A 16,371-nucleotide genomic window follows, 5' to 3' on the forward strand; every position below is an offset into this window, starting at 1 on the left:
TTAGTGAATCACACTCGCTTTGATACTTAAATTTCACCTTAGCATGAATTATATTCTTAAGCAAGTTGATTAACTTTTCCAGTTCATTAAGACATTGCTTGGTCATGTTATACCTTAGAGGAGTTTACTATGTATTTCTGTGACTAATGAGCAGATGAGTGTTCTTTTCTATTTACTTTATCTTATGTAACTGTTTTATATAAAGACCTTATCTCTGAAAAACTTTGAAGCTAGTGACTTATTTTTCTTAGTGCTTAGGCCTGGAAAGATTGTGCTTTGATAAGAATGAAAAACTATAACCATGTGCATGTTTTATTACATGATTAATTTTTATTCTGATTAGAATATTGAACTGGGGATACATATCATGGCTTACAGATGAAACTGCTGTATGATGATATCCTTTTGGTGTCTGAATAATCTACTTTATAACTCCTATTATGAAGTATATAATGCATATTTTATATATATTTTTCCATCTTAGCAAGGTTGCAGTGTAAAGTCATGTATGTTGACAATTTATCATTTCCTTTATTTCAAATTAACCCAAGGGTTTTATAACTACTGATCTCCAAAAAACTGAGATATAAGTTTAAATATTCTATACTATCATACATTTTCAGAACTGGAAGAGACTTTGGAGGTAATTATAGTGGACATTATGGCTGATTCCCAGACATGCATTCTACCTCTTTCCATTGTAAACAGCCAAGTGATAGAGCAAAGTTGGCAAATTATGCTCTATGTGCAAATATGGCCACTGCCTGATTTTGTTAGGCATGTGAGCTAAGAATGGTTATTATATTTTATATGACTGAAAAATAATAAAAAGAAAATCAATATTTTGTAAAATGAAAATTATATTAAATTCAAATTTTAGTATCCATAAAAAAGTTTTATTGAAACACAATTATGGTATTTGTGTATGTGTTGTCTATGGCTACTTTCATGCTATAAAAATGGAGTTGAGTAGTTGTGACAGAGATTGGCCTGCAAAGCCTAAAATATTTATTATCTGGCCCATTACAGAAAAAGTTTGTCTACCTCTGGTTTAGGGAAATGACTCCACAGTGAAGGGCTGTTCTTGATTAGTCTAAGCCAGCTAGGGATCCCATCTTCTTTGTCAGTGATTGGCTCAGCATAGACTGGACTATGTCAGTTGAGCTTAGAATTGTTCCTGGGTAGGGGGAAAAGGACTTTTAAGAAAAAGTCACAAAAAGGCAAAGAATCTCTGATATGAACAAAGATGTGTATCTCCTTGTTGCTGCTGGCAGCCATCTTATGACCATAAGGAAAATAGCCGAGGTTAAAGCTCACACCTCGAGGAGGGGGAAGCTGACAAAATCACAGAGAAATGGAGTTAAATCCAACCTAACTTTGATTTTTCTGTTATGTAAGCCAGTGAAATGTATTGTTTTAGATAGTTTGATTTGGGTTTTCTGTTATTGATAAATCCAACTTTGCCTCTGCTTGATATACATTATAAAATACAGATAAGTGATTTAAAACCAGCAAAAAATTTAAACCATGAACCCATAACCTACTTAAAGGAAATTGCAAAGAAAATCTTGTACTGGGAAATATTTACGGAGGGCCTCAATATTCCAATCAGTGCATTAGGTGCCTTATGTCCTGGCAACAATGCTGTTATGAGATAGCTATTACCTCTGTCTTAGAAATAAGGACACTGCGACTATTCAACTTTACAAGGCCACACAGCTGGAATGTGGGACAGTGATCCAAGTCTTGTTTCCACAGTCATTTCCTTTTCACACTGAAGGAAAACATTGTTTGGAAAGGAGGATTCTGCTAATTTTCAAATCTTCAGTGTACTCAGTGGGGCAGCGGGAGACAATGCATTGTAATCTGCTTTACATAAGGAGTCAGCACCTCAGAAAATCAAATAGAGTTAATATTTGATCATATGAAAGCAGATTAATTACACTGAGGTTTATTGAGGTGATCTTTATATTACCAAGAACTCATCTACTCATTTTATAGGCATTTCTGACACATATGGTAAATATCAATCTGCTTAGTTATAGCCTTCTGAAATCTCACCTTTTATTCTTTGTTTTATGGGTATAGAAGTTTTTCTAAAATATAAACACATTATCAAGGAAGGTTTGAGAGGACTGACTTTATATTAATGTGAAAGAATTGTTTACTCTCCAAATGCAACCAGCTAGGTAGTTGCCTAAACCTCCTTGCATCAGATTTTAACTGATGGACTTAAGGAAGAAACATGGAAATTATTCTCTACTAGAAAAAGGGAGGAAAACCATATTAAAATATATGTATGAGACTTTTTAATTTTTAACATGCTAATTATATTTATATTACTCCTGATACTATTCCCTCTCGTCAGTGTGAATAATGGAGAACATAAAGCACTTTGTTCTCGATACAACTATTCCTGTTTGAAAAATAAAGCTCCATAAGATCATTACATATTTAAAAATGAATGGTTTATTTTCCTAAATCTTTCTTGTGTAGCATTTCTACAAAGAAAGACAAACTTCTGTTTCTAAGACCATACTTAGAGATTTTTTTAAAGAAATTCATTCCTATTTTAAGAGCAATAATATTATCTAGGGTATGCATATTTGGACTCAGTGGTTCACTACTGAGTTCACTACATTACAGGAAAGCTGTGCTCATTTTCTTTCTGCCTTCACTCTTCAGATATGGTCCTTGATCAACAAGTGAGCTCAGGTCAGCTCAATGATGATGTACGCCACAGGGTCCATGAGGCACTGATGAAACAGCATCACCACCAGAATCAGAAAAAACTCACCAATAGGATTCCCATTGTTCGTTCCTTTGCTGATATTGGCAAGAAACAATCAGAACCAAATTCCATGGATAAAAATGGTAAATATTTCTTTATTGTACTCTTATCGTTTATTATAGTTGTCTGAAATATCAAAGTCCTTTAAAATATGTCTTACTTGAAAATGTTCTATTGAAATTCAGATTGTTGTGGTAGAATTGTTTCTTTTCATATTCTTGTATTGTTTTATTATCAGGCATCAAACTGCAGAAATTTTATTAACAAAGATTTAAAGTTTCCTGAAAGGCTCATGAAAGAATGCAAGGGAAATTTTATCTAATAAGAAGTTATACACTCAAATGTAGCAAACATAAACTGAGTGTCAATTGCATCACAAATAAGGCTCTAGTCTTTGTCTCATAGCTTGAGAATGTAATGCAATGCTTTGACGTAAGGTCTTTTAGTTAAAATGAATAATGATCAACATTTAGTGAATGTGGAAAAAAAGATATTGGCTTCATGTTGCTCATGGTCAACAAATCCCTTTCTAGATTACAGTTGAAAAGAGCAGCTAGTGCATTACTTGTGTCTCTACATATATTAAGCCTGATTTCTAGTTCATGGGCTCATTGCTCTTTGCAGTACTACATCATCAATGTCCATGGAGCCACCGCACTTACCATCTTGGCTCACCAACATAGATGAGCCATTATCATTTGATAGTAAACGACCATTGATAGGAATTGATAGAAAACAACCATTGTTTTCTAGCAGTCATTCATGACTTACTTCTTGGCAATCATGAAGCAAAAACAGTGTTTCTGATTGTTTTATCCTTTCTTCTGTATTTTGTTCTCTCTTTGCATCCATTTGACCCTTCATCTTTTACATTAAGGAAGTTGCTTAGAAATCTCTTATCGTTCATCCTTTCCATCAGTCTTGTGAAGGAAAATGAAGTTATCATGTGGATGATATGAATTGGTTATACTTCCGCTAGCTATAAAAGTTCCCAGTTTTAAAAGATACAAATTAATGAAAAGTAATTTCAAATGTTTTACTAGAAAGACTCCGATTTCCACAAATAGGCTAAGCATGTGTATTGACAGCATGGACTTTATGTAATTTCACTCCTATTTTCAAAAGCTTCAGAGATGCTTTATACACAAATGCATGAAAATGAGGTTTTTTCAGATTCTGCTTTATATGGGAATTTTTACCAGTTTTCATACTACTGAATCAAATATACACAAGTAGAAGAAATACTTTAATAAATCAATTAAGATGGTTAGATGTACTGTTGTCTCAGAACACAGAACTAGTTCTAAATGGCAAAATAATTTTTGAAATACTCATTTGATTTTTTTAAAAACCCTTCAATGACTGAATGTGTAAATCGTTGTTATACTGAAGACTCTGTAGTTGTGCATATATTAAGTTCAATAAAAGTGTTATGAGTGCTTTATGGTATATACCAACTTGTATTTGTAGATCCCACTGGATATTTTGAGGATTTATAACTTGCTTTGAATTACATCATATATTTAAAATATATTCATATTCTAAATCACAGTTTGCTTTAAAATATGTTATACATGAAAATTGCATCACAAATAATAAAATGAAGCTTTTATATTCTGAAACTTATTATAAATATAGTACTTTTATTATGCTTACAATACTAGCATTTATTTGATATGATGATATTGAGAAAACAGATTAAGATATTTACTAATTTTGACTATGGACTTATGTCTACGTGATTCTAAAGACCTTATTAAAATATTCTCATTAACTAAATCTCTATGAATGCAAGCACATTTTATAAAAATAAACTTCTGCCTTTATTTCATTACTTTCACTGGAAATCAGACCATAAAATATATGTCTATGAGAATGTTATGTGTTTATTCAAAGATGCAAGGATTTGGGGTTGTGAACTAGCTGTATATCTCAAATTTCACTGGGGATGACGTTTACTATCAAATGATTTTATTGCATTATGTTTTTGGAGGGAAGAGGGTACTGAATTCACTGGCTGAATTATTTTTTGTAATGTCATGTAGACCTGGACACACTGCTTGTTACAGCTCTAAACTTTCGTTAAACACAAGAAGAGGTGCCAGAATTATAGCTTTAAATCATAAAGTCCACATATAGATACATACAGATACAGAGTTTTTTTCTTTTTTTTTAAAATTAATTTATTTAATTTATTTTTGGCTGTGTTTGGTCTTCGTTGCTGCATGTGGGCTTTCTCTAGTTGTGGCGAGCGGGGGCTACTCTTCGTTGCGGTACACGTGCTTCTTATTGTGGGGGCTTCTCCTGTTGCAGGGCACGGGCTCTAGGGGCGCGGGCTTCAGTAATCGTGGCATGAGGGCTCAGTAGTTGTGGCTCGCGGGCTCTAGAGCGCAGGCTCAGTAGTTGTGGTGCAAGGGCTTAGCTGCTCCGTGGCATGTGGGATCTTCCCGGACCAGGGCTTGAACCCGTGTCCCCTGCATTGGCAGGCAGATTTTTAACCACTGCGCTACCAGGGAAGTCCCCAGAGTTTTTCTGAGAGCCTACTTTTTGTCTTATTCAGGCAATTGCTTAGTTTTTTTGAAAACTAGAATATGAGTAGTTCTGAAGTGATTCTGTCACCATCTGTACAATCAGCCTTTATCTGAACACATACAGATCCTTTTGAGGCATACATTAGGGTAATAAAAACTTGGAAACATTTCTAATAAGATTCATATATCCAATTAAGTATTGTTGTAGAGTATGCTGTCAGAAGTGGTTTCCTAAGCCTAGGCTTATAACACCTCCTTGTGACTCTGTTTTGCTTCCTCACACACTTTGCATAATTATGTGTGTTAAGAATTCTGAAAATGTGAATAGACTTCACCAATTTAGAAATAAATCTCCTATCCAGAAGTGAAAAGAAGTGTGAAAGACCTTTATTACTAAAGTTCTCAATCTACTTATGAACTCTAACAACTGATAAACTCTAGATAAACAAATCAAAATTCATAGCTGTAAATATAGATTTGACATTCTGCTTCAAAATATGCAGTAGAGATTTAATTTTTTTGTGCAGTAGTACAGAGAGATACAGAAGGATTTCAATACATCCAAAATGGTAAAAATAATATTCTCATTATTTAAAAAAACCTCTTCAGTAGAGTATATCAGGCGAAAACTGACCTGTTTTTAAAATTAAGATTATAGACTAGGAATTAAATAGAGTGAGTATCTTCTAGATACTTGAAAACAGAAAACATTTTCCTTACCAAGCATAGGGATAGAAATAAGCCCCCTCTTGTTTAATATACCTTTTACTTTAGAAATGAAACAATTGAAATTCCCTCAGAAAACAAACTGATGCTTATATACAGAACTCTAAAAGCCATATAGAATAAAGTTTCTACTTCCTTAGTTGACCTGTTCCTTGAACATGCTACCTTGGTAGTAGTCCCAAGGGGTAAACATTTAGATATTTCAATCTGAAGACCAAATGGGGTTCTTTCCCATTTTATAGATTAGATTTACAAGATAGTGATTTTCTTGCTCCTCTCCTCCATCTGCACTATTTTGTTCATTACATTTTTAGTGATTTGTGATAATTTGTCAATTGCGCCTCCAAATACGCTAGCTTAACTATTTTGTATAATTTTTTTCTTGGTGTACTGCACATTGTCTTAAGGGCTAAGATGCCTGATGCTATGGATTCACCAGGCATTTTTAATGCCACCATGCTGTGTTTAACTTTCACGTTTCATTAAGCATCAAAACTGTGAGAATTAAGTGTCTGATTCTGATGTTTCAATAAAAAGTGATAGTTATATTTGGCAAAGCAACAGCAAAAAAATTATAGAAAAATCATATCTTCTTTAACATTAGAACTCTGAAAAGGATGTTGTGGAAAGTACTTAAATATATCAAGAATATTTGAATAACTTCTTGAAACTAGAAGGACTTTCTAAAATAAAAATAAGACTTTTGTTTTTAATGATCTAGAAAGCAAGATATACCAGTATTTGTATTCATCATTTAGGTCATACATTCAATTGTATTTGAGACTTTGGCTTACAAGTCTACTCTAAAATATTATTATACTTTTGATAACCTTTGCATTAAAAAAAAATAACTTAAGACTCAGTTTCCTTAGGTGTAGGGAGTCTTCATTCCACTGTTTCCTTTACTAATAATTCTAACTCTATTTCTTTTCCTTCACATATCTTTTCTCTCACCTATTCTGAGTACTTTCCAGTTGTCCCTTTTATTTAAGATCTTAAAAGGAGTTACAGAGCAGGTCTCTGACTTACTTTCAAAACTATAGGTTACTGGAGAACATTTAGATTTGGAAGGATGGGATGACTTGACTCTTTAGGCCTGCATAGATTTTACCCCTTAAAGTAATGTACACTTCTGTATTGTGAATGATTTTTATTTATGGCTTTTGAAAATCAGTTTTATGGCTTTATAAATGCGTCTTTTGACAAATGTGGTACTTTTTTTATTTTCAGATGTACAATGTTTTATGTGTGTTTAGATATTTATATGCTGTCTTATTTTTGAAATACTGTGGTCTCATAAATAAGATATCAAGCGTTTAAAAAGTATTCCTTATAATGTTTTATCTTGAAGAAAAAAAAGCTCAAATAATAATTCTTAGAATTACTTGAAAGAAAACATTAAAAAACTCATGTAGATGATAGAATTAAACATTATATAATAAAGATGTTTTCCATTGTTCCCCAAAAAAATCAGGATGACATTGTTGACACAGCTGGTGGGTCTGTTGAGAGACTGTATTGTTGCTACTGAGTTTTGGAATCTCAAGACTAAGTCTTAACAGCAAAAATATTTCTAGTATGATGTGTTTAAACTTGTTATTTCTTATCTTACATTAATTATTTTCAGGCATACCAGTTTTTCTCCAACTTTAATTGTGTGCATACTTTCATGTTTTTGAAGTATAGCTGACCTAATCAACATTTTCTAAATATTTAGCCTTTCTTTCTTCTTGTTTTCTATTCCCATGAATAAATGTATTGTTACACATGTATGTAACTTTGTCATTCATTTTTATATTTCTTTATTTTGCTCTGTCTTGTGTCTGTCTCTAACAGGCTCATCTCATCTCTGTACCTCCCTCATCTCCTACCCTTTGGGTACTCTAAATGCGTTGAAGGTTTCTGAGGTAGTGTAAACCAGCTTGGTCTCTAGGTTAATAGTAATGTACCTCCATGTCTTCATCCCAGTTTCCTTCTATTACACATGATTTTCAGTGGATTAAGCAGTAGCAAATACTGATATACTTCAGTGATATCTTATTCTCCTATTGATTTGAATTTGGCTAAATAGAAATTTAAAAGCTGCTGTTTTATAATACTTATATATGTAATTTATTTAAAGAGGAAGAAAACTATAAGTAAAGACTTGAATTAATGTAATTTTAATACATTTTTTGAGAACATATTTATGGTTGTCTTTCAATACTGAGATGCTTTAATGATACTGACACTACTTAAAGTAGAAAACAGTAATTCTGACACAGTCTCGTGCTCTCCCCACAACTTTATGATGAGGGAAATGACTCTGCCAGTTTCGCAATGGACTTGTGAAAAATTTTTTGTGTAACAAGCGGAAAAGCAGAGCTTCCATTTTCTAGTTAGAGGTTGCTTGAATTACTTTCAGTTTTCTCCTGTGCTTGCCCAAATCTTTTATGATTTGCCTTGGAAAAGTACATGACCTATAATAACTTTTTATCTAACTTATATATGATCCCTACATGGAGGTCCAGAGGAAAAAATGAATTCATGACTCAAAGGAAAATTAACTCAAGCAGTTGCTGATATGAATACTATATAATATGCACTTTAATTGATAAGATGTATAACAAATATTGGAATTTTGGATTTAAGATGGTGAACTCTTTGAGTTTAAAAGGTTGGAAAAATTAAAATATATGGTAAATATATAAGGATGATGTTAGGTTTCTCAAATGTTTACATTCAAATAGTCATGAACATGTCTCAATTAATAATAATAGTGTCCAATTTTCATTAGTTTTTGAATAATTTACCCTGAATATAATAAAGTTTTAAGTTAATAAATGTGTCTTTTTGGATAATCATCTTAATGTCTCAAAGTTATTTAGATATTAACAGATGTGATTAAAAATTGCGATATTTACTTATAGAATATATTAGTATGGACAGTGATGAGTGGGCATAGTGAAGGTAATATAAAGAAATAGGCAAAAATATGTATGTTCAAAAGCATTGTGGCATATTGATTAGAAAAATTATCATAAAAAATAGCATTCATAAAACTTCTACACATATATGGGAATTCTAAATCCTAACTTTATACTATTTTGTCTTGGAGGGGGGAAAATCCTAGCAAATTCTTTGTTATCCTTTTAGGACACATATTCACTTTCTGGCTAAATGTAAAATCCTGTACCTGACAATTGTCTTCTATGAACTAGTATTGTTTTCGATATCAATGAGAAAATAAGAGATGCCCTTTCAAAACCTAAATTTACTGATTCTTCTTATGTAATAGTATTTGAGTTAATGAAAATCATTTTGAAATCTAAGCCCATCACCTTCTTCTGAAAGGCAGTGATAACTGGACTAAACTAAAGAAATCAGTGTTTAGACGGAAAAAGATTATAGTTGATAACAGAATTATAAAAATTATTTAATTTATGAAATTTCCAGTAGTTAGACTATAATTCATGTGCAGGCTTTAGATGGTTAGGTAGGTAGGTAGGTAGGTAGGTAGATGGAGCAAATAAAATTTTAAGCTTTGTTTAAAGGCTTCAAGTTTTTCAAAATAACCCAAACCAAACCTCTCAGTTTAATTTTTAAATAATAATACCTATGCATTTTCAGGTTTTCAGTTACTGTCTTGAAAGTATACACATTTAATATGTGTTGTTTCATTTTAACAAATTAACATACACATTGAGAAATAAGGTTTGGAGTACTTTTTGTTTGTTTGTTTGTTTGCGGTACGCGGGCTTCTCACTGTTGTGGAGCACAGGCTCCGGACGCGCAGGCTCAGCGGGCACGGCTCACGGGCCCAGCCGCTCCGCGGCACGTGGTATCCTCCCGGACCGGGGCACAAACCCGTGTCCCCTGCATCGGCAGGCGGACTCTCAACCACTGCGCCACCAGGGAAGCCCTTGCAGTACTTTTTAAACTTTGATGAGATTAAATGTATTTAACTACTAATATTTACTAATATTTAACTATTATCTCTGAAATATAAGAGATATCAAACTTGTGGTTTATATTCCTATGGCATAGGCTTGTAGTTTTTACGCTTTCTTCCTGCATTAACATACATTCTATGCACATACCTAGAATCTAGAACTAGCAGGGAAATTTCTGTCATCTCTTATATCTCCTGCTAGTTAAATACTCTCGACTAGGTCATTATCCATATCACTTAAAATAGTCATAGAAAATATTTTTCAAATCCCTTCCTGATTATCAGCTTTATGAGGTAATATTTTGTAAAATTTTCAGAACAAGAATAGCATTGAACAATAAATCTCAAATATATTAATACTTACAAGAGGAAATACAAGTGCCAATGTTTTAAACATATCTCATGGGCTGAAGGTAATTTATGAAATATTCTGCTTTTAAAGTATACATGTGAAAATATAGGCTATCCAATTTCTTCAAATTTTAAGTTACAGCATACTTTCTATCCAATGAAATCTCTTCAAAGTTGATGAGTTTGTACTGGGTTGACTATTTTTGTATGTTTGCTGATTGAGTTAAATAATTGTTCTTCCATGTAGTTTTATATCACATGAAATAAGTTATTATAAGAAAGCAGATATATGTTTATTTAATTTAGCCATGCCTTGAATTTCACTGTTCAATTTTACAGAACATTCAGTAAATTTAGGTTTAAATATATCTAATGTTCTAACTCATGAAAATATGGAGAAATGATGTGAAACTGGTGATTGAAGACATCTGTTAGTAGCACAAATGCATTATGTAAAAGGTTTTTTTAAAACTACAGTTATTATTTTGAGAATGATAAATTAAATGGCTGCTAATGAACAGTTCACAGTCATAGCTGCACGCTGCAGTTAGAAATGGGAGAATGAAAATAACTGGTGCAGCTTAAGTCTGTCACTTCTCTAAAGTTAATAAATTTTTTTTGGAATTCACTGTAATCAGAATTGGTGTTGCAATTATACTCCAATAAAGATGTTTAAAAAATTATAACTTTTATATACTTATAAAATTATACTTTATATTGATAGATGTGTCACTTTAGAAATTGTTTAGGTTTGTATTACTCTCAGATTTTTATGTTCTAAATCTATGTCATTTATAGAAGTGCTGTATCATGTAGGGTCAATGATCAATTCTACTGAACTGAACTCCCTCTCATAGTCTAGGGTAAGACACCTCCCCTATAGGTCACAAAAGAGCAGAATATCCTAAAAAAAAAAAAAAAAAAGAATTTGTATACATGGTTTAAGGTGAATTTGCTTTTAAAATCATTTGAAAAATCTTCACCAAATGTATTATTTTACTTTGTTTAGTGAAAGCAGTGAAATATTTAAATTTTAGAAGAATCTTAAGCCCATTACTCTCTGGCAATATAACAATTTTAAACCATAAAAAAATTGTACCTATTAATAAATGACCCCTGCCTGAGAGGCTTAATAGTTCAAAAAGCCAAATTATAGTAATATTTGAAAGTAAATTATCAGTGTTTTAAGTCACACTTAAATTCTAGTTAACAAAGAATAAGTGGATTTCAAGAGAATTTAAAGAATTTAAAGAAGAGGTATTTGTATATACACTAGCAGTTTAGAGAAATTCAGTAATTGGAGAAGATGAAACTAAAGGTAAACTTGGAATAAAGTTGGGATTTAGGCAGGTAGAAGAGCTAGGGAGAGAGAAGAGAAAATATTCTCATCTAAGACAGATGAGAATGAGAGCAGTATTTTTAAGTCACTGAGTTATGGTTATAAAACATGGTCAAGGCTTCAAAGCTGGGTTGTCATTACTTGTATCACAGTAAAAGTAACAAGTGAGGTTGGAGAGAGGTTAGGGAAAAGAGAGACACATGTGAAATTAAGCAAGCATCGTTAATTTTTATAATTTAATTGCTAAGTATGGACAGATTTCATATAAGTTGTGATTGAAAAGACTGTTTCATATTTAGTGAATAATGGAATGTAATTACCCTTGGTTAGCTGTTGTCACATTCTCAGCTGTACTGTCCACTTAACTAACATCATAATCTTTCTTATAATGGGGAAAAGACTACAAAATAATTAAGTTGCTGGTTAGTGTTAATGGAAAACAAATACAATTCAAATTTATTGATCTCTTGTCATGCAGACCAATATCAGTATGCTTACACAACTGAACAGTGAGAAGCATAATATCATATTCACAGTATTCATAGTATGTGAGGTAAAGGTATTTCTAACTGAACCTCTCATATCAAAATCTCTAAAAGTTGTTGTCAAAGAATTTTTTCTCTTTGGTTTGTTTTTTCAGATGCAGTAGAAGCTATAAATATGCTATGTACTTTTCACATAAATATTCGCCCTTTAAAAAACAACATTACATTTAAAATTCTTCAGTCTGAGCTTAAATCTTAAGAGATGTCATATATACACATATATACACATATACATATACATATATATCCCAATAGTTTTGGATAAAATTTAGAAATCACTGATGTTTCAAAACCATGATTAGATTAAAATCTTTTTGTAGATGTTCTTTCTTCATAAAGAATAACTATTTAGTTATAGTCTTAATCTGAGAATTAGTTTACATTTTCTTGACTGAATTCTCCCGTTTCTATCTGTAACTGATAAATAAGAATATTTGTATTTGTATATATATATTTATATTGACCCTTCGTGCTTACTTCATTAAGAAACCTATGTTGGTTTAGTTTAATTCATATTTCCCTCAATATGTCTAGAATTATGTAAGTGATTGTTTGTATTCTGTAATAACAATCTCTTTTAGCAGGTCAGGTTGTTTCTCCTCAGTCGGCTCCAGCCTGTGTTGAGAATAAGAATGATGTGAGCAGGGAAAACAGCACTGTTGACTTTAGCAAGGTAAGCTTTTCTCCCTCTCATTTAAGGAAGCCTCTGAGTTATTACTAGAAATTATCAACCATTTTAAGAGGTGTTGACACAATTTTTTTTGCATGCACATTTGTTTTGTTTCTTATCCAAAGCTTGGTATTGTTACAGATAATGTTAGCATTTAAGTTCACATGTAATGTTCTGCCTATTCACAAAACCAAACGTGTAAGTTTTATGCATGGTCTTCAGGTTTCAGCCACTTGGTGTGATGCATCTCTTCCAGTAAAAAGAATAACTGGACTTCACAGAGAATTTAACAGAAATTTATTGTTTAAAACTTTTGCTAGTTTTTTTTTTTTCAAAATAATTTTTCCTCTGTTTGTGGAAAGCAAATCATGTAACTTAAAGCTTCACTGTCGTGATTCAGAGAAAGGCATTAGTGTTAAGAAACACTAGAACATAGTAAGACTGAGCAGAGTTTTGAATAAAAACATAATAAAGACTGACTGTTGAGGGATCCATCTAATTGGAGACAATTCAGATGAAATCATTTATTTGAATGTATTCTAAGAAAATAATGCATGTGAAAATAATGTGCTTTTCTTAGCAAATTCCTGACATCCTATATGTGCTATTGCAGGCTGTGGCAAGCTAACACTTGATCAGGAAAGAAGAGTTTTCATATTGACCAAAAATAAAGAGAGTCAACACCTTTCTTTATCTGAGTGGCTGAAACAGTAATCACTCCGAGTAATTTGTTTTTCACAAGGTCCTTAGCACATGCAAGGATTGTAACAGTGGGAGGAGGTGGGAGTGGGAGGCAGTGTATAGGAAGTTGCCTGCATCAAGCTTCTGAAAAGATGAATAGCGATCAGCTCCTTGCTGCTGTTTCAGAACCCCTCTGCCGGTGCCAAAATGGTCTAGGTCCAGTCCTGTGCATGCTCTCCCTCTGGTGCCTGGTGGAGTCTCTGTGGGAGCATGGTGTACCAGCTTAAGTCTGTTAATTATGCGCGCAGGGGCTGGGAGGCCAACAAAAGGGGCATGCTAGTCCATGTGGGATGAAACAAAGGCATGAAAAAGGACCTCCACACCAGCAAGAGAGAGAGGTGAGGGCACACTCGGGCTCTGTTTCTACAGTGGTTCAAAGCTCATCTCACTGTATGGAGGCATGTGATTCAAATATTAAGCCAGTTCAAATGTATTCCATTTCCTCTCCAAAAAATATCTTTTTAAAGCATTACATCTTCATTCATCTGCAAGTTGGAATAAAATTGTCGCAAACTGCCATACATTTAATTTCTGATGTTCTTCATTTGAAATAGGATCTTAAAAGCAATGACATAAGAAGTTTCTTACTCATTTGTGCAGGCATTAACAGTATAACAAGAGCACAGTGAACATTCTCAAAAACAGTGATAATAAATCACATCCTTTCAAATAATTACCTTTTACCTTTTTTTAAAGGATATAACCCTTTGACACTGAATTTTATATCTTTATATCATTTTGCTTTTAGTTGTCTGACCTAGTTTTGCAGCCTTCAAAAATGCTTCAATACATTTGAAAGAAAATGAATATAGCCAACTGGAGACAGTAAGTCTCATTTTCAGGGCTCCTAGAACAATTTGAACTATAGAAGAGTGAAAAATAGATTTTCTTTTCTTTAATCCTTTTCTTTCTTATTGCATTTCAAATCACTGGACTGCTCCAGTTTTTAATGAGAAAGTTAAATTTCTACAGCCCCCTACTCAGTGCCAACCATCTATATTTCTTAGTCTCCTGTCCATAGCATGGCACATTGGAAAGAACATGCTTTTGAGAAAGAGCGTGGGATCCTAACTCTAGCATTTATAAGCTATCTAATCTTGGAGGAGTTCTCTGACTTCATCTTCCTCATTTGTAAAATAAGAATAATACCTATTTATAATTTTGGGGAGAAGATTAAGTGAGAAAATATATAGAGAGAGCCTGGCAGAGTGTTGGGCTTATAGCAGGTGTTCAATAAAATGTGGCTACTATTATTATTGTTGTTGTTGTTGATAACAGTGGGAACAGCAGTGTCAGAAGTAAACACTAGACCAGAATTTAATATGTTTTGGCCCCCACTGGATCTCCAGTGCCTTGAACAGTGTTTGGGATGTACATGTTGAGTGAATCCTATGAGGTTCAATATCATTTAAGCCTTCAGCTCTGGATTTTTGGGGGTTTTTTTTGAAAAACAAAATAATACTTCTTACCTTATAACCTGGAAGGACAGAGTAGTAGGATTTGGAAAGAACAAATGTAATGCATCATTATGGAAACAAACTTTAGTGCCAGATTTTGCAGGTACATGAGTTAAGGTTTTTTTAGCCTAATGATTTCAGTTTGGTAGTAAATTTATCAAAGTGAATCTATCAGTTAGTCTACAGATTACTTTATTTAAATATTTTACGTTTTAATATGTAGATTCCAAACCCCAGTAGAATTTTGAGATGTTAAGGGAAAAAAGTCCTTTTTCATTTCATGTGACTTGATCCTATGTTCTGTCTACATTCAAACTATATATTTTTAACCCTTCCAGTGGTTAGGCCCATCAAACTTATTCGTTTAAGGAATGTTTGAAAATATGATCTGAACTGTCAGGTTTTTTGATTCCTATAATGCTTTTGAAAAGCAGATGTGTTACGTTTTTAAACTGACAGGTAGAAGATGGCTATTTTATTATTTCCCAAATGTTGGCGATTTCAAATGACTTAAAGAAACTTCCACATTATTTTCTGTATAGAAAGAACTCTCTTCTGCATCAATCTTTAATATGTGAAATATGAAGAGTTGCATTATTAAATCCTAGAATTGTAGGAAACCTTAGAAATCTCATTTAGAAAGTGAGAAAGCTGAATCCCAGATTAAGAGAGCTCCTCAAGATCACTGGTTGGTTAGTGTCACAAGACTATTTCTCCCCAGGGAATTTCTATTACTTTTCTTGTACTTTCTATAATGAGCTTAAGACTTAAGCTTTCTCCCTAAAGACCCATCTGTATTTCTTTCCCATCTCAGCGTGTAGCTTGTCCAGACACTTCCAGTTCCACCATGATCTTCTGTCTAAACTTGTTCCCTAGAGATATAATTGTTTCTCATCCACAACTTAAGTATCAAATAACCAGAATAAAGCACCTTTTCCTTCTTAGCATAAAGGTCTGGAGACCCCAGAAGCGTGAGTTAAATCCAGATCCATAAGAGTATAGCTTGATTTCTTCCAGAGGACCAGAAAAATTTCCTTATGTTTATTCCATATTTGAGTCTACCTGAAGATTTTCTTAAGTCTGTAGGTCAACCTAATTGCTCAGAGCTGTTTTTGATATTTGTAGTTTTATGAAAGGTTAAACTGTGGTCCTTAAATGTGCCCTTTTGTTATATTAAAAGTTAGATTGCCAAATAAGGTTCTTTATGAATTGTATGTTAACACAAATACAAATATACAGGGCTATCCCAGGAATAATATAATATATAATTGTATAATATAATAATATAA

The 16,371-nt window shown here is 32.8% G+C and overlaps 1 protein-coding gene across 2 annotated transcripts in view; it reads left to right on the forward strand.

Moving 5' to 3' along the window:
- Positions 1-16,371, forward strand: part of SLC4A10 (solute carrier family 4 member 10) — a 226,922-nt gene that overhangs the window by 99,205 nt on the left and 111,346 nt on the right. The window contains exons 6-8 of one of the 2 annotated variants that reach the window (XM_024122229.1): positions 2,686-2,874; positions 12,796-12,887; positions 13,874-13,963. In XM_024122229.1, coding sequence (XP_023977997.1) covers positions 2,686-2,874; positions 12,796-12,887; positions 13,874-13,963 — 371 coding nt within the window. The remainder of the gene's footprint in view (positions 1-2,685; positions 2,875-12,795; positions 12,888-13,873; positions 13,964-16,371) is intronic. The other variant, XM_024122230.1, reaches the window with a different exon arrangement.

The sequence above is a fragment of the Physeter macrocephalus genome, chromosome 2, assembly GCF_002837175.3.
Source record: "Physeter macrocephalus isolate SW-GA chromosome 2, ASM283717v5, whole genome shotgun sequence".
NCBI classification, from domain to species: domain Eukaryota; kingdom Metazoa; phylum Chordata; class Mammalia; order Artiodactyla; family Physeteridae; genus Physeter; species Physeter macrocephalus.